An 18,341-nucleotide genomic window follows, 5' to 3' on the forward strand; every position below is an offset into this window, starting at 1 on the left:
GTAGCAAGACAGATGTTATTTTATTCACACTGCTGCAGTAGGGGAGAGACTCCAGTCTAAATTCCAGCTCAAATCCAACTAAGAGGAAGGTGGCTGGGATTTTTAAGGGGAAAACAGAGAATAAAAAAGGATTATTGGGAAGTGCAAAAGGGGAAGGAAAAAAAAAAGGACTAAGGGGGTATGTGAAAATGGAAACTTATAGAAGAGGAATTAGGTGAAGAATTGCTGAAAATGGTTTGGCAAGATGAGTTGAACAATATACATTTTGCAGTTTTGGCGTTTTGCATTTTCTTTAGCAAAGACTTAGCCTGGGAGCTGGGGCCGCCTTTAGAAGATGGCCTAGTGTGGCGAAAGCCGGGCTAGAGTTTAGTTCACTCTTGTAGCACAGTATTTAGACAAGGGCTCTGTGCCTTGTCGGAGTTAACAGTTGGCAGTGTTCACTGTCCTGCTGCAGGACATTTAGGATGTTATCCATTTATTCATCTTTATAAACACTGCTGCTGTAAACATTCTTGCACAAATCTTGTTTACACGTCTGGGATTTTCTCTAGGATATGAACCTAGCAGTGTTACTGCTCTATAAAAGCTATGCATCCCTTCCATAGACATCTTCAAGTGGACATAGTCAAATAATTTTTCAAAGTATAAATAATAGAGCACAAACCCACCCGTAGCATATGCATGCCAACTCTTCCACACTCCAGATAACATGGATCTTGTCGGAGGTTAACATTTTTGCTGTTGTCAAATGTGTCTGAAATGTACTTTACTTTTTCGGTGTCTGAAATGTACCTTATTACTTTTCCCTGATTATTAATGAGGCTGGCCATCTTTCCATATGGCCATTAGGGTTCGTACATATGATAAACTGTCTATACTTTGTGTGCATTTTTTGGCACATGGTTTAACTGTTGCTACTGATGTTTAAGAATGTTTCAGACTTCCTCCATTCTAATCCCCTATTGGTTATAAGAGTTGCAAATATCTTTTCCCAGTCTAACTTGTCTTTTAATTTTTAAATGATATGTCTTGATAAATGGAAGATTTGTTTGTTGGCCATAATGTCTTTTTTGCCCATTTGCCTATTGAATTGTCTCTTCCTTATTAGTTCAAACAGGTTATTTAAATATTCCAGATTCTTTTCCAATACGTAGCTTGTCTTTGCATTCTCTTTACCCTTTCTTTGAAGAAAGATTTTTAAATTTTACTGTTTATCTAGCTTTTCCTTTATTGTTTGTGATTTTTATACTTTGTTTTAAAAATCTTCCCAAAATGTCAATGACGGGGATATTCTTCTACATTTTCCTCTAAAAATTGTAAATTTTTGTTTTTCACAGTTACGGCCTTAATCATGGTTTTTGTGTTTCATGTGAAAAAGGAATTGTTTTTGTATTGTTTTGTTTATCCAGATGGCTATGCAGCTGTGCCAACATAGCTTATTTAATAGGCCATAATGTCACCACCCATCTACAGTTCCACCCAAGTGACTCAATGTTACTCTGGATTTCTTCTTGGCTCTCTATTCTGTGCTACTGGTCTATTTATCACCGCACCAACACAATAGTGTCCTAACAAATCCGATGCTGAGAACTTTATACTTCTCCTTCAAGACTTATTTTAGCTATTCTTGGCCCTGTACACTTCCAAATAAATTTTAGAATCAGTCTTTCAGCCTTCATTAAAAAGTGTGTTGGGATTTAGATTGGAATTGGATTGAGTCCATAAATAAATTTGGGGAGAAGGGTATCTCCACAAATTTTTTGTTATTCACAAACATGGTACTTTTCTCCATTTATTTATACCAACTTTAATGTTTTTCAACAGTTTTGCACATCTATGCTAGATTTACATCAAGGTACCATTTATTTATTTATAAATGTTAGCTTTTGAATTGTACTTTCTTACTGTTGTGCAAAAACCACTTTTGCATACTGGTGTTTATGTCTGGCATACTTATAAACTCTCATTCTAACATTTCTGTAATTTCTTTGGGATTTTTGAAATACACTATAATATATAGGCAGTTATAATTTTTTTCAATTTTTTTTTCCTCAAAGTGCTGATAAGGAAGCCACAGTCATGACAAATAAAATCAATAATAATAGGCATCCTTCTCTTGTTCTTGATTTGAATACTGAGGCATTTAATATTTCACCATCATATATGATGTTGGTGGTAGGTTTTTGGATAGTTTTTTGCTCTTGTTAAGCAAGTTTTTTTTAAGACTCAGTTTTCTGGGAGGTTTTTTGTTTGGTTGTTTTTAAACAAATGTTGACTTTTCTCTATTGCATTTCTTCATCTATCGATCTTTAATGTAGTCAAGTTATGGATGCCTCTGAAATGCAAACTTGTGAAGATGTTTTAAATACATTTTAGTAATGGTTTTACTAATGTTTTGTTCAGAGTTTTTATGCCTATGTTCTCGAGTGGGTTTGACTATTTTCTAATCTTAAACCATTGTTGCCATTTGTTTTTGTTATCAAGATTATCATAACCTCATAAAATGAACTGAGAATATTTTTTCTATTCTGAGAAGTCATATTCCCAGCCCTCTCAAGATTCACTCACTCTCTTGATTGTGTGTGTGTGTGTGTGTGTGTGTGTGTACTGACTTTCATTTATACAAATACAAATAAATACAAATATATGTATATTCTTCTTCCTCCACCCCTACTACCCTTACACAAAAGGCAGCATACATTATGCATTGTTCTGCACTAGGCTTTTCTTTTCTTTCTTTTTTTTTTTTTTTTTGAGATGAGTCTCGCTCTGTTGCCAGGCTGGAGTGCTATAGCACGATCTCAGCTCACTGCAACCTCCACCTCCTGGGTTCAAGTGATTCTCCTGCCTCAGCTTCCTGAGTAGCTGGGACTACAGGTGCATGCCAGCATGCCCAGCTAAAGTTTTGTATATTTAGTAGAGACGGAGTTTCACCATGTTGGCCAGGATGGTCTCAATCTCTTGACCTTGTGATCTACCAGCCTCGGCCTCCCAAAGTGCTGGGATTATAGGCATGAGCCATTGTGCCTGGCCTTGGTAAGTTTTTTTTCTTATCCAAAAATTGAAAATTTTTATGGTGCAATTTAATGGTGTTTTTTCAATTTATGCCTAAGTTTAATATTTTCTTTACTATGTTTCTTATTACAACTCAGTCTTTCTGAAATCAATTTTCTTCTTCCTGAAATCTCTTCATAGAAGTTCTTTTAAATAGCTACATTAGTTGTAAATTCTGTCACTTTTAATTTTTCTGAAAATGTCTTCAACAGTTTTTGGAAAATATTTTGGTTGGTGCAAAAGTAATTGGGGTTTTTGACATTCCTTTTAGTGGCAAAACTACAATTACTTTTTGCACCAACCTAATAGTTGAGCTGAATGGACAATTCTAGCTTGAGGGGCATTTTATCTCAGCATTGTAAGGATTTTATTCTGTATTAGTCTGTTTTCATGCTGCTGAAAAGGACATACCGAGGCTGGGCAATTTACAAAAGAAAGAGGTTTAATGGACTTACAGTTTCACGTGGCTGGGGAAGCCTCACAATCACGACAGAAGGCGAGGAGGAGCAAGTTGCGTCTCATGTGGATGGCGGCAGGCAAAGAGAGAAGCTTTTGTGTAGGGAAATTCACCTTTTTCTAACCATCAGATCTCGTGAGACTTATTCACTATCACAAGAACAGCACAGGAAAGACCTGCCATGATTCAGATTCAGTTACCTTTCACTGGGTCCCTCCCATAACACATGGGAATTCAAGATGAGATTTTGGGGGGGCACAGCACAGCCAAACCATATCATATTCCATTACCTTTCTGGCTGTGTTCGTGCATTTAAGGAGTCAACTGTCAGAATAATAACTTCTTTATAATGATCTTTTTTCTCTGGCTACTTAAGATCATCTCTTGGTCTTTTGGTGTTCTGCAAATTCAGTGTAAAGCATCTAGATATGGATTCATTGTACTTCCTAAACTTATGATTTAATATCATTTTTAGAAAATTTTCAGGTATTTCAAATACTGCAAATTTTTCATTTTTATTCTCTTTAAGAACATCAGTTACCTCTATATAAAGCTTCATAACTCTCAAGTATCTTAACATTCTTTTGTGGTTAACTTCATACTGGGTCATTTCTTCAGTTCCCATCAACCAGTAGTTAGCCTAACTTATTTAATATCAAATATTTTATATATTTCAAATATCAAATATCTATATTTCTTGACTAAAAGTTCTTTTTTTCAAACTTGACTGGTCAGTTTTGTTAATGTTTTCTTCTCTTCATATTTTCAATGCCCTAATTTATTTATTTTTAAATAAAGTTACAACATGTACATGATAATTCCAATATTTTGGAAGTTCTGGTGAGAATTTTTAACACAGATAAAGCAAGCCCCAATTCAGATGTTTACAATTTATTTGAGATTCTAAAATGGCTCTGACACATTGTTAAAGTGCTAAGTAGAGGACCAGGTAGTGTGATTCTGAAATATATAGGAAGGACAAGGAATTTACATAATGCTATTGAAGGGGCTGGTCAAAGGAGGCTTAATGAAGGATGTGATGTTTGAGCTAAATCTCAGTGATGGGGAAGATTACCTTAGGCAGGTAGAGTTAAATCACAGAGCCTCGAAATGTATGGTATGCTTAGGAAGCAGTAGTCAAGTGTGGTTGGCATATAGGAGACATTGTGAATGAATACAGTTTGAAAGATGTTTAGGGAAGGGGCAAAAACGATGTAAGATGATGGTTAAGTAGTTTTGAGAGAGATGAGACAGCCAAGTTTTTGCTGGCCGGCAAAAATTCGACTTCAAGCCTAAAACAGGCTGAAGGCTGAAAAACCAGACTGCTGGTCCAGGATGAAGCTCGCCCTTTCCTGACTGAACACTGCCCACCTGCGCACTGGGAGGACAGGGTGGAGCCTCGGGAAGTTCCTGCCATTTGCATGGGGAGGAGCCCGGCCTCTTCAGTTCCTGGGTCCCGACATGGAATTCAATCTGCGAGGTGGGAAACCTGCTAGTAGGACTCTCTCTGGCTTTGCTGAAAGTTACTTTTCCTTTTTCCTTTACACCCAATAAATTCTTCTCACCCTTCTATGTGTCTGTGAGCCTAAGCTTTCCTGGTCATGTGACAAGAACCTGGTTTTAGCTGAACTAAAAGTCCTGCAACAGTTCGGCCTTTCACATCTAAATAAATGCTTATGAAATAGTGATTCAAGGGTCATATTACATAAGAGTCACCAGGCTGTTAGTTAATATGTAGATTTCTAGGCTCCCATAGAAAACTAATGAATCAGAATCACTGAAGTATGTGACTCACATGTAGGCTTTATAAAATCGCCAGGTGACTTTTTACTCCTCACTGAAGTTTGAGAACAATTGATCTAAGCAATGAAAATCAATAAGCGTTTTTAAAAAGGTGTGAAATAATCTGAGCTGTGTCTTAGACACACTGAGAGTAAGTAGAAGACTTGAGGAAGAAATAAATTACAAGCTATTGTAGTAAGTCAAGTGAAAGATGCCGTGAGCCTGGATGAGGGGGCAAAAAACCGAAAGGGGTTATAGTAACAAAATCCACAGGCCTTTGTCCCTTGATTGGGTAAGCGGCAAGGGTGAGAGATGAGTAAACTGCCCCAAGTGGTTTTGCTGTGTTCTTCCGTCTCTCTGCTCAGTCTCTTGGTTCTGGCTTCATCTTCAAAGTAGTAACAAGATGATTGCAGCAGTTCTGGGTGTCATATCAGATGCAAAAGTGCTCAGAGAGATGATGAGAAACCATTTCTTCCTGTGGCTGTATTACAATACGCTTGAACTGATTACGCCCCACCTTGATTTCCTTTCCTCACCTGGGGAATGACTCAATTTCCTGTGAGGCACGTGGCTGAGTAGGGGTGGGGAAAGAGCATTCGAAAAACCACGGTCTGTTGTTGATAGCCTCGTGCGCCGATTGGGTGCTGGGCTGGCCATTTCACTAGAATAATGACTAGCACATAGTAGGCTTACACAAATATTTGTAGGAAGAATGCCTATATAGGGTCATTTTGAAGATAACAACCCCTTGCATTTTGCCTACTTCTACGTTTGCTACCTGATTTGTTCCTTCTTATAAGTAGCTTGTTAGGTCGATTTAAATAGATATTATTCCTGATAAGTTAGCTAGACTCTTAATGTCTTTGTTAAAAAAAGTTGCAGTCATAGGCTTATCTTTTCCATCATGCCTGTCAGAAAAAAAGAAAGCGCCAGAGATTTTTTTGTATGACCTAGTAATCTTACAAGCATTTATATTATTTAAAAGCACTGAGGTGGCTGGGTGAGGTGGCTCACGCCTGTAATCCCAACACTTTGGGAGGCCCAGGCAGGCAGATCATTTGAGGTCAGGAGTTCGAGACCAGCCTGTCCAACATGGTGTAACCCCATCTCTACTAAAAACACACAAAAATTAACCGGGCCTGGTGGTGCATGTCTGTAGTCCCAAGTACTCAGGAGACTGAGGCAGGAGAATCACTTGAACCTGGGAGGCAGAGATTGCAGTGAGCCAGGGTCATACCACCGCACTCCAGCCTGGGTAACAGAGCAAGACAGTCTCAAAAAAAAAAAAAAAGGCATCGAGGTGTCAATTACAATAATGTTACTAGGGCAAGTAAGATAACCAATCAGAATTGCAGTATTCTTCTGGTTATTATCACAGGGTATTGCAACAATCTTTAAAATCTTCAAAGTCTTAGAAGAATCTCTTCTAATGATACTTCCAAGGACAAATTCATATTAACAGAGAATAGAACAAGTTGACAACAGTTATGAATATTCACACAAGTCTCCTTGTTGCACAGAAACAAGATTGATATTCTTGTGAATGTCCTTAATTTAATACCTTATCACATCAGACTATTTGAATGTATTTGATGATGCAGAAAGCTCCGTCTTGTGACTTCAGGAGAGAGGGGCATCGCTTCATCTTTTTTAGCCACCTTTTGTTAATTGTGAAGACTTGCATTTTTTAAGGCCAGGCTTGGGAACGTCATTACTTAGCATAAGAAGTGAAAAGCAGGCCTCAGACGTCATTTTTATTTGCAGAAAGGATATTTATTTATTTGCAGAAAGGATTTGCAGTAAAGGATGAATAGGATTTTACTTATTAACAGTGAGAGAAGGAGCATATGGCATTAATATCGCCACATTCTGATTTTGCTAATGAGGAATATGCTAATGTCGGAAGAGTGGAGAAATTGACAAGAAGATGTCAACAAGCACAAGTAAAGGTGTTTCTTAAGATAATCAAAGGTTTGGAAACATAGAGAGCCCGGGACACTGCAGCACTTCTGGCTAGAGAAGCAAGTTTCCTGCTCTCTTAAATCCTCCTAAATCTGACTGTTCCACTTCTTTATTCTTTTTCCCTAACCAATATTCAGCGCTGAACTCTGCAGACTGCTTTATTTGTCTATCGCTGGAATCTTGTCTTCTAAGGCCTGCTAAGGCTGAATAAATTAGATCAGACTGATACCAATTTGGTCATTGATACCTTAGTGACAAAAGTGATATTGTCCTTAACAATTTGATGGTAAGATTTAGAGAGCAGATGAAGTGTAAATAGCCAAGGGATTGTTGCTTTTTAAAAAATAGGTTAATATTTATTTAAAATATCTGCATGTCTTATCTGTTTTCTATTTGATCTCCTTAAGTTATAATTTTATTCTTTTGGCTGTATTTCTTCTGAACATGCGAATATAGTAACCAATAATTGTATACAAATTTAATTTCTTATAGATGTATAAAATCTAAATTTTAATAGATATGAAACAATTTAATGCATTTGTGAGAATTTTTCCTATTAATCTTTCAGGAAACTGGCTTTTCTTTTATTTCTACAAATGTTCTGAGTGGTTTGGAGCAGATTCAGTACATGAAAAAACATGAGGTTGGTGCAAAAGTACTTGCAGCCTTTTCATTACGTTTAATGGCAAAGACCACAGTTGCTTTTGCACCAACCTAACACCCCACTTCACCCCAGATGATATCATTTTAGTACTCCTTATTAGCTCTTTAAGAGAAGTTAAGTGAAAAATGAAACCAAGATATTTTGGGGTATATTAGATTAGGTCCACCTGTGAATAACAGAAATCTCAACAGTGGCTTAAAAGACATTTATCTCACATTATAGAAGGCTGGAGATAGGTGGTCTAAGGCTGTGATGCTGTTCATGTGTTAGGAATTTAGCTCTTTTTATCCTATTTCTCTGCCATCCTCAGCCCATGCATTCTATCCTGTGATCTAATGTTGCTATTCAGACTTCAACCATCACATCTTTATTCCAGCTACAGGTAATGAGGAGCCAAAGAAAGGCACAGCAAGCTACAGAGGGAACATTGTCCCAGCTGCTGTGCATCCACTATTAACGCGAAACATGTGCCAAAGTTAAACAAGCAACAGAGAGACTTTATTCGAGATGATAGCAATAGAGGAGAGAGGTTAAACTCAACTCAGCCTCTGAGTTGAGGGTGAAACAAGGAGCTAGCGAGTTTTTAAGAGCTGGGGTGCGAGTAACAGTAGGCCACCTGTGGTTGCTAATTAGTCCCCCCTCCCCCCCCAAAAAAAAGAAAATTCTGACCTATCTCCATAACAGAAGGTAGGCTTCCTCCCTCCAGCAGACTGTAGGATGATAGCATTATCTTCCTTCAGAAATTACATTTCAAAGAGTTGGTTTTCAGGTTTTTGAGAGAGACATTTCTGGGGGTAATCGAATAGGTAAAAGCTTTTTGAGGAGACATATACATTTGAAAGGGAGCCAAAAAAGAATTTGCCACGAGGAGTTTGTTTTTTAAGTAAATACTCTAGGAGAATGGACAGGAAGAAATCTGTCTGAAATTTAGTCAACCTGAGAAGTTAATGCTGTCTTGATCACCAGTTAAAAGCAAAGATATCTGTACTTAGGAGAAATGGGAGAATTAAAACTGAAGAAAAACTGATTTGCCCCAGTTTGCTTAAGTTTTTTTCTCTCTCCATTCTTTGTAGAAAGACTAAAAAGTAGAGTATTTAATTCAAAAATTATTTTTTTCCTCATGGTAGAATTTTTAGGTACTGCTACTGCTTGTATGGTTAAAAAAAAAAAGGACAAAACAAAAAAACACATTTTGTGGATGTGGGAGACCCTTCCACTTTTCTAAAAATTCATCCTGTAAATTTAACTTGCATTGGTAAAATAGAAGTGTTGTTAACTGACCTCCACCTATGTGAGCCAATTTCCCTTCTTTCTATAAACATAATAAATCCTGACTGTAAGGCTGGTTGCCTTGGGGAGTTCGGACACGCCCATCTCCCTCCCCACTTGAAAATTACGTTATTAGAATATGCCCATCATCTAGCTCCGCCTTGGAAATCCCCTCTGCACTCGACACCTAACCCCACCCTTGGAAATTCCCTCTGCACTCAGCACTTAGCCCGCTCACCGGAAATCCCACCTACCTACCAATAGCAGCTCACCCCGTCCACATCCTGTTTCTCCAAATCCAATCAAACGCCTTCACTCCCTATAAAACCCCACTCCTGAGAGGCGTCAAGGGCGACTTCCCTGGCCCTTCTCCGCGGGACCATGGAACCTCGCCCGGGAGCAGAATAAATTGGCATCTAATTTTCTTGTGCTGGCCTCAGTTTCCTCGTTTTTAACTTGGCAATAAACCTACAGAGAATAAACTTTACACTGACGTAGCACAATAAACACCATGACCAGGAGACTAGTCTTATAACCTGTTGAGTCTCTCCCACCACCAAAACTCTGTTTCCCAGGAGTGCATGGCATTTGCTGCTGCACTTGATAAGTCTAGCTCTACTTGTAATCACATAAGATACTTAATTGTTTTATGTCCTAATGAAATATGGGCGTGGAGGGAACTTCTCCTATGATGTTTAAGTTCACTGATTCCAAAGCATCAATAAACAGAATTGCTAAAAAACAAAATTGCTGACAATTTAGGTAATAGTGAAATAACTGTTTAAGTCTTGGAAGAAAAGGAATGCTGCAGTTAGATTTCATTAGAAATGTTTAAAGTGCTCATTTCACTTGAAAACAAAACTAAAACTGGGACTGTAGACAGCGTTTTATGGGCAATATTTATACAAGAAAAATGATATGGAACTTCAATCATAGACCTACTCAAGGCAAGGCCTTGGCCCTATATCAAAAGTTAATGAACAAATGTTTATACATTTTAAATTTAAATGTTTATGGTACTTTAAAAAATTATTCCTCATGTGATCCAATTTTTTTAGTTAATCTACCAACTATATTCTTAATCGATGCAGATGGAAGAAAAATACCTACTTAACTCTCAAGTGTTAAGATGGATCCTGACATCTTAAAAGACTTCTCCATTACATCAGAGGTGGCCAAGAACACTATTGATTTTCTTTTTCCATTCTCTTCCATTTTGGTCTAAATAACAAATGTTTCTCTGATTCTAAATGAGATAACTTTCATCTTCCACAGACAAAATTAGACAAAATTGGGCACAAAATTAGGTTTCAGCTTCAATATTTGGATTTTTTTTTTTTTTTTGTAAGTTAGTTTTGGGTTTTATCTTTTATGGAGAGTGAATATGAGGTCACTGCAGGGTTAACCTCTTTTTTAGATACAAAACTGATAAAGAAAAGCTAAGTCATATTAAAGCAAGTGGCATTAATAAAATACTTTCCTGTAAAAACACTTTAATATGAAAATATTACGGTAGATGTAAGTCTTAGTGTTTATTGAAAGCAACAGACTGTCATTTAAGTGAACTTATTGTTGGATTTTTCCTAAATTAGAAGGGCTGTTAGTGCGTACAAGCTGCCATAAATTGTCATTATTTTTAAACATTGTTTTCAATTTGTTTTAGTTAGCCTCTTGATTTGAAATAACAATGCAGATGCAGCACTTAAAATAGAGAGATTACTATTATTAAATAGATGGGAGACAGAGATAAGTAAGAAATAGGGCCTAAGAGTGCTTAAACGTGACTCTAGAAATCAGCTATTCTACAGAGTAAAATCTAGACTTAGACTACCTATATTCAAATCCTGAACCTACGGTTTATTTGTGTGACATCAGACAAGTTACTTTTTATTAGTCTTGGTTTCTTCATCTTTAAGATTAGGACTTAATAGCATCTATCTTTTAGGGTGTTGTGTGATTAAATTAAGTATGCAGGTAAGCACTTGTTACAGTGTCTTACATTTGGTAAGTTCTCAATACATATAACTTGTCATTGTCATGATTATGTGATTAGTCTGATTAGTTATGGAACTTTGAACTCCAGTCTCTGCCATCTTACTCTTAGTTTCTTCTCCCTTGTATTTGTATCCTGCTTTTCAAAGCTCCACTTCTATCTATGGCATTTTTTTTGGTTCTGATCACTATCCAGTCTCTTGTATCTAGATTGGTTCACAGATGAATCTATTGTCTTCTTCTTAAAATATATTCCAACTAATAAATGAAGTAGGAATAACAGGACTAGAATATCATTTTGCAAGCCACTAGTGAAACAAGTGATCTTGCCAGGCATCAGCCAACTATGGCCTTAGGCTACATCTGGACTGATTGTTTTTGTAAATAAAGTTTTATTGAAACTCAAAAAGAGAATCTACTGTCTTGATTCAGGTCCCACCCTTGATTCAGTCAGCCATGACTTCCTGGGCAGTAGAAGCTGTGAGTGAGTGAAGAGTCCCTCAGAAGAGGTTAAAGGAATGGCAGACAGCATCTAGAAGTGTACCTCTGTTGAATTTACATTCTATCCTGTTCCTTTCTGTCAATGTGCTGTTTTTCTGTGTTAATATAAATTGTCCTGTTAATCAAATGACAAAACCTCAGAGAAAGATTTAAAGCATATGTCTAAACTAATCACCCACACTTTACTTTGCCAGAAATAAGCCATTTAATACCAAAAGGAAATTAGTTATCCCTTCTATTCTTCAGATTTTGAGTTCAACTTTTTGAAACTTTAAAACATTGTCAGTGAAAATTTCAGGACTTGGAATTCATCTGTTTTCTAGTAATAAATTCTGTTTTCCTTTTCCTCTGTACACATTTTTTTTTTTCAGTTGAAATGTTAAGGCTTATAATGATACAGGCTGAGGATCCATAAACTGAAAATCCAAATTTCAAAATGTTCCAAAACGGAAAACTTTTTGACCGCCATGACTTCAGAAGTGGAAAATTCCACATCTGACATTATGCGATGAATACAAAAATTATTTACAAATAGTACATAAAATGACCCTCAAGCTCTGCATATATAAACATAAATTAATTTTCTGTTTAGACTTAAGTCCCATCCCTCAGATACCTCATTACATATGAATATTCAAAAATTTAAAAATCAGAAACACTTCTGGTTCAAGTACTTTTACTGAGGGATATTCATCCTGTACTCCTTCTGGAACATAAGTCCTGAGAACTGTCCCAGGGGATGTATATGTAGTCCCTAATAATTACATGATCAGTAATTCATAGCTTATGAACATCTCAAATAGTACTGGTTAGGTTATGGAATTATACTAAATTACACTAAAAATATACTATAGAATTACAGTAAAGGGGTAAGAATGCCTTGGATTTCTGCTTCTGGCCAAGATAGAATAACATCTTAGATTTACCCTCCTGCCTGAACATATTCTGCTGGCTGAAACAACCAAAAATCCTGACAAAGTAGATGAAACAATGGCACCTGACATACTGTTTCAGGCAATGCAGGACAAGGGTCGCTGAAAGATGGGAAACAAATGAGGTAAACCCTCGTATCACCCTATCTTACTGCCTGGAGGAAAGTTTCAGGCCTTGGAGCAGGTAGAGGAAACCTAGGTAAAAGTCCACCGATCTCTTGAATTGGAGATGGAGCTCCAGGTCAAGAGAAGCCAAACAGGCAGAGTACTGGAGAGAAGAGAGCTGCATGTAGAGAAAACTCTGGAGGTACTTGAAGAATTGCCCTCAAGTGTTCAGTTAAATACTGGTTAGTGCATGCAAGTCTGAAAACTACCCAAACTTGGGGGAAAATCCACCTGAAAAGAATAAAGAAAACAGTGCTGATGACTCAGACATGACAGGGAATAGTGTGTTTTCAACAGCTGAAGTGCAAAACCTCATAATTCATGAACAGTGGTACCAACGAGGGACTTTCCTCAGTAATAAACTAAATTTAACTTAAACTAAGCCAGAGCAGCTTATAAACTAACAAAATTTAAAAGCAAGATTCTAAATGATCAAATTGTGTTCAAGTAACTTGATGGTTTTCAGTTAGCTATGTAACTAGCTAAAAACATAGCTCAAAACCATTTATGGGAATACCAAGATATGCATGTCCAATCAAAGGAAAATTTACGATGTTTTCTGCCCAATCAAAAATCATAAGGCATTTAAAGAGACAGAAAAATATAACCCACAATGAGAAAAATAAATCAGTTGAAACTCAGAGTGACAGATGATAGAATTAGTATATTTTAAAAAGCATTAAAACAATTGTTAGCATTGTATTCATCCATTGAAGAAGTTAGAGGAGAGATTAAGTATGTTAGAGACATGAAAGATGGGGGACAAAAGACCCACACTAAATTTATAGAAATAAAAACTAAGTTATCTGAGATTAAAAAGTCCTGTCTAGGATTATGGCAGATTAGATGATTTAGAAGAAAAGATTCACAGAATTGAAGACATAGCAAGAAAAACTATCTAAAATGAAATACAAAAAAGAGTGAAATAGATAAGTAAAATGTGGGACCATGCAAGTAATGGAAAAACTTGAAAATAAGAAGGATCACAGAAAAAAATATTGGTCACTTTCCCCCAAATTTGATAAAAACTATAAATACGTAGATCTAAGAAGCTCAACAAATTCCAAACACAAGACACTTGAAAAATAACCATACCTTGGCACATTATAATCAAATTAGAACCAGTAATAAGAAAAATCTTAATCAGAAAAATAATGTATATCACACATAAGGAGAAAGACAAGCATTACAGTAGATGTTTCATCGGAAACAAAGTGAGAAGATAGTGAAGCAATAGTTTTTTTAATTACTGAAAGAAACATTGTCATCTCAACCTTGCTTTTTGTATCAATAAATTGTTTTTAAAAGTCATTAGAATTATTTAAATAAACTCTGATTTGTTTATCAGTGAGGTGCTATGCAGACATTAAAATTGTGATGTATATTTATATATAGTTAAATATAACAGTGAAAATAAATCCACAATATATTGTTAAGTGAGGAAAGTTTAAGTAATGTGTACAAAATAAACCAGATTTTTGGTTTAAAAAAAAAAACTGATGTATACACATAAGCATCTCAAAAATATTTAGAAGGATATATAGTAAGTTTCTCAAAGTGATTGTCTCTGACTAGTAGAATTTCTCAACTCTTTTTGATATTTCTTTGTTGCAGGAGCATGCATTAATTTGACAATTTTTGAAATAGTAAAGCTATCTTTGGGAAAAATACCTTGTAACAAGATTATATTACTTCTCTTAGTAATTAATGCATTTTAATATTTCTTATACCTTTCAATCAGAAATTTCTTTCAATTATGGGGTGTTTCCCATTGGTGAGAAAGGCGATTAAAAAAAAAAAAACTCATTGGCTTTTTCTCCTAATGTGTTCCACAATATATTCATGCTTAAATTTTTTTTTATTTCCCTAAATATTAGGTATTGTGAATTTGTAATTTTGTTATCAGGCTCAATTTTCAAACTGGATTTTATTAATTTTTAGCATATGTGTTGCTGAGATGAGCACATTAAGTTTTTACATTTTAGTAGTGAAGCATTTTTTAAGTTATTTGAAATACTGGTTTTCATGGCATTACATTTGGCATGTATAAGTGTAAGCTCTGAATAAGGGGTAAGCCACCATCTCATCAACAGATAATCAGGCCATCATCCCGCTGCCAAGTCCTTCTGTGTCCTCTGTGGATCTTGTTTTCTTAGCAACCATCTTCAGCAGGAGGCAAATCATTGAGCTAGATCGTGGTCCAGCTAGTTTATAGGTTCTCTTTTAGCACGGATCAATCCAAACAGTCTAATGGGATCATCATGAATGTTCTCCTCTACTGCCTGGCTTTCTGGGGAGAAATTGTCTACTAAGGTGGTCTTAGAAATGCTGACATCCGTTGGATGTGATTGCTCATCTCCATCCTTGTCAGACAAATGGGTATTCTGTTTCCTGGGCTTCCTGCGCTTCCCCTTAATGCTGTGATCAAGTGAGGCGTAGCACATCTGTGTTTCGTTAGTTGCCTAAAAGAAAGGGATGTAAATTTCTCATTGTTACTTTGTTCTTTAACTAGACTTCTAGAAATTTCTATGGCCTGTGAAAACCAAGTAACTTGTTTTCTGGGCCTCATCTACCTTGTTTTGTCAAATCTCAGTACAAAAAACAAAAACAAAACAGAAAATGATAGTCAACCAACATTGTTGAGTTGAAAAAGTGCTTAGATGAAACTTTTTCCTAGATTTTTCTTTCTTTCTTGTACTCTAACTGTACATGAACACTTCAGGTTGATTCTTACCTGTCCTACCTTCCACTTAAGGTAGTTCTGGCCCTATGTTTCTCCTACCAAGTAACAATACTCTAGTTTATTAAAATAGGAACAAATAAGGTCTACTTTACACGTACCTAATAATTGGTCATTTAATTGTACCACAACAGCCCCCAGTTTTTCTACATTTTTAAGATTTGGAATTATAAAGATAACAATATTCACTTAAATGATAGATATCTGGTAAATAACTAAATTTATCTTTCCTATTATTTTCTTATCTGTCTTCCCCAGATCCCTTTTGAGCTCATTTTAGGTTGGCCTTGGAGATGTCCATTCACATCCAAGATGGCCCAGTGGGCTGCTCTGGACTAGAGCTGGGTCAATACTAAAATGAGAAACACAGGAAACTAGGTTATCTAGGGGAAACAACATGCTAAATGCAAGACCTTGAATTTGGCATTGGAAAGACTATGACTGAATCCCAGCTCTGCCATACAGTGAGCATGGGGCCTTGGCAGGTTTTTAAAAACTATTCTGAGCCTCAATTTTCTTGCCTAGAAAATGTGAATCATCATCATAGTGTTGGTATGGTTAGTAAATAGAGATAATGTATTTGGAAGCTTTAACTGCTGTCCAAAAGTAAGGTAGCATTGTAATTATTAAAAGGTATAGAATAAAACTTAAAACAGCCATTGAAAAAACCAAAGATGGATGTATTAAGCATTACTCTTTGAGACTAGGCCGAAATTGTATTGATTTTCAGGGACAAGGGTGAAGAAACAACATTTGGATTAACATTTCATTTCTAATGAATAAGTAAGCATCTCACCATTGGCATTTGTTTTCATGCTAAGAGTGAAATGTTTTATATGCTCTGCTGAATAGAAAAGATGGTTCTATTTATACCGTGTGTGTGTGTGTCTGTGTGTGTGTGTGTGTGTGTGTGTGTGTGCGCGCGTGTGCGTGCTGAGACAGAGTTTCCCTCTTGTTGTCCAGGCTGGAGTGCAGTGATACGATCTTCGCTCATTGCAACCTCCACCTCCCGGGTTCAAGCCATTCTCCTGTCTCAGCCTCCCGAGTAGCTGGGATTACAGGCCTCCACCACCATGCCCAGCTAATTTTCAGTAGAGACAGGGTTTCAACAAGTTGGCCAGGCCTGACATCAGATGATCCACCTGCCTCAGCCTCCCAAAGAGATGGGATTATAGGCGTGAGCCACCATGCCTGACCATGTTGGGTTTTTTGTTTGTTTTGTTTTTCGCTTTTTGTCTAGCTTTTTTATTCTTAATAGCCTCATTTCTGGAAAAATTATAATAGCTGCCTAACTGGATCTGTGTTCTAGTCTCTTCCCACTGCCATATACTGTCGTCAAGTTATTTCTAATTTAATCTCAATGTGTTTTCTTCATTTACATCTGAAAGCATTCCAAATAACGTATGTGTGGTCAACAGTTGGTCAACTTTATTGAGTGCTGCAGAGTTAAACAGTGTGAGTCCTAAGAAGGGACCACAAGTTGTACGTATGTTTCATAGTCAATGGAGACTTCCACAGTGCGGTGTTAGTTAAGTGCATGAGTGGAAAACACATAGTCAGGGTAAAGGAATGTGTGTGTATCAAAAGAAATCCAAGCAATAGAGGAAGAAGCTAAGAATCAGTTTAGAAATTAGAAAGAAAAACAGGTTGATGTAAGTTTTTTTTTTTTTTTTTTTTTAATACTGGAGGGATTTTTGCATATTGTTAGGCAAATAGTATTGAGTCATTAAAAAAATGGAAATGAGAAAAATGAAATACTTGAAAGTACAAGATCCTAAAAGAATTAGGAGAAACAGTCAAGATCATGAATAAGAGCATTGGCTTTGGAAAGAAGAAAGGATGCTTCTGATATAGGAAGAAAAGATTAGAGATTTGGACAGAAAGAAGAGGAGCAAGCTCACACTTGTATTTCTCAAATTTTCTAGGATTTGTGAGCTCACTTTATTATTAGGTTTTCTGATTAACTCTCTAAGGTCTCCCTCTCCCTACCCCAGCTCTGTCTTTTGAATTCCTGACATTTAGGTCTTGTGAGCATTATCCATGTGTCAACTTCTATATTTATCTCTGTGACACACACACAAAATTTTCAATCAGAGAAAAAACTGAATAGATTACTTAGGAATAATTTCATTATTCCCTTAAAACCTATAGCCTTTGTGATTGTGTACAATACTGACTCTTTGAATATGGTTTGAGTTCTGTTTATATGCCTCTGAATTAGAGCTCAGGTCCTAGAACTTGACACCTGATTGATGGCAAAATTTCGAACAGGTTATTTCAGATGTGTATCATAATGTATTGCTATTAGGCTCTTGAAATATGCAAATGTGGAAACAGGAAACAAAACTCACCTGTGCAGATGGGGTAGCCTCTTGCATCTCATTTACAGATTTCTCTGGTCGGGCTTTCATTTGTTCATAGCAGTTTTCATCCATTGGTTCTTGGGAGTTAAAAAGATTATAATTCACAGTAGAAAATTTAAAAATCTAGTATGAATAAAAACATATGATCCAAACAACATTTGGCTGTAAATATAAACTGCCCAAGAATCACTTAACTGGCCTCTTTGGTGGAGATAGAAAGAGGTAAGGAAGCCCAAACTGTGACCTGCAGATCAGGCAGTGAAGTCTTTCGAGCTACAGGATTAGTAAGATAAAGATAAGTCCTTGGCATAAGAAGTCAGTCATGAGTTTTCTTACACCATTGCAGGACACGACAGTCTTAAACTATCATGTAGATGTTACAGAGATCCCACAGGTTAAAGGATTGCCTGTATTCTCCATTTAGATGGACGGCAAATGGTGCACGGTGGCACAAAGCACA

General features: G+C 36.5%; 1 protein-coding gene across 1 annotated transcript in view; it reads right to left on the reverse strand.

Moving 5' to 3' along the window:
- Positions 1–11,349: 11,349 nt before the first annotated feature.
- LOC116565501 (T-cell receptor-associated transmembrane adapter 1) overlaps positions 11,350–18,341 on the reverse strand; it is a 34,432-nt gene continuing 27,440 nt past the window's right edge. The window contains exons 5-6 of the mRNA XM_032299162.1: positions 17,870–17,958; positions 11,350–15,240 (exon numbers count right to left, since the gene is read on the reverse strand). Coding sequence (XP_032155053.1) covers positions 14,983–15,240; positions 17,870–17,958 — 347 coding nt within the window. The 3' untranslated portion in view covers positions 11,350–14,982. The remainder of the gene's footprint in view (positions 15,241–17,869; positions 17,959–18,341) is intronic.

The sequence above is a fragment of the Sapajus apella genome, unplaced genomic scaffold, assembly GCF_009761245.1.
Source record: "Sapajus apella isolate SASKATOON/1434 unplaced genomic scaffold, GSC_monkey_1.0 scaffold40, whole genome shotgun sequence".
Taxonomy (NCBI): domain Eukaryota; kingdom Metazoa; phylum Chordata; class Mammalia; order Primates; family Cebidae; genus Sapajus; species Sapajus apella.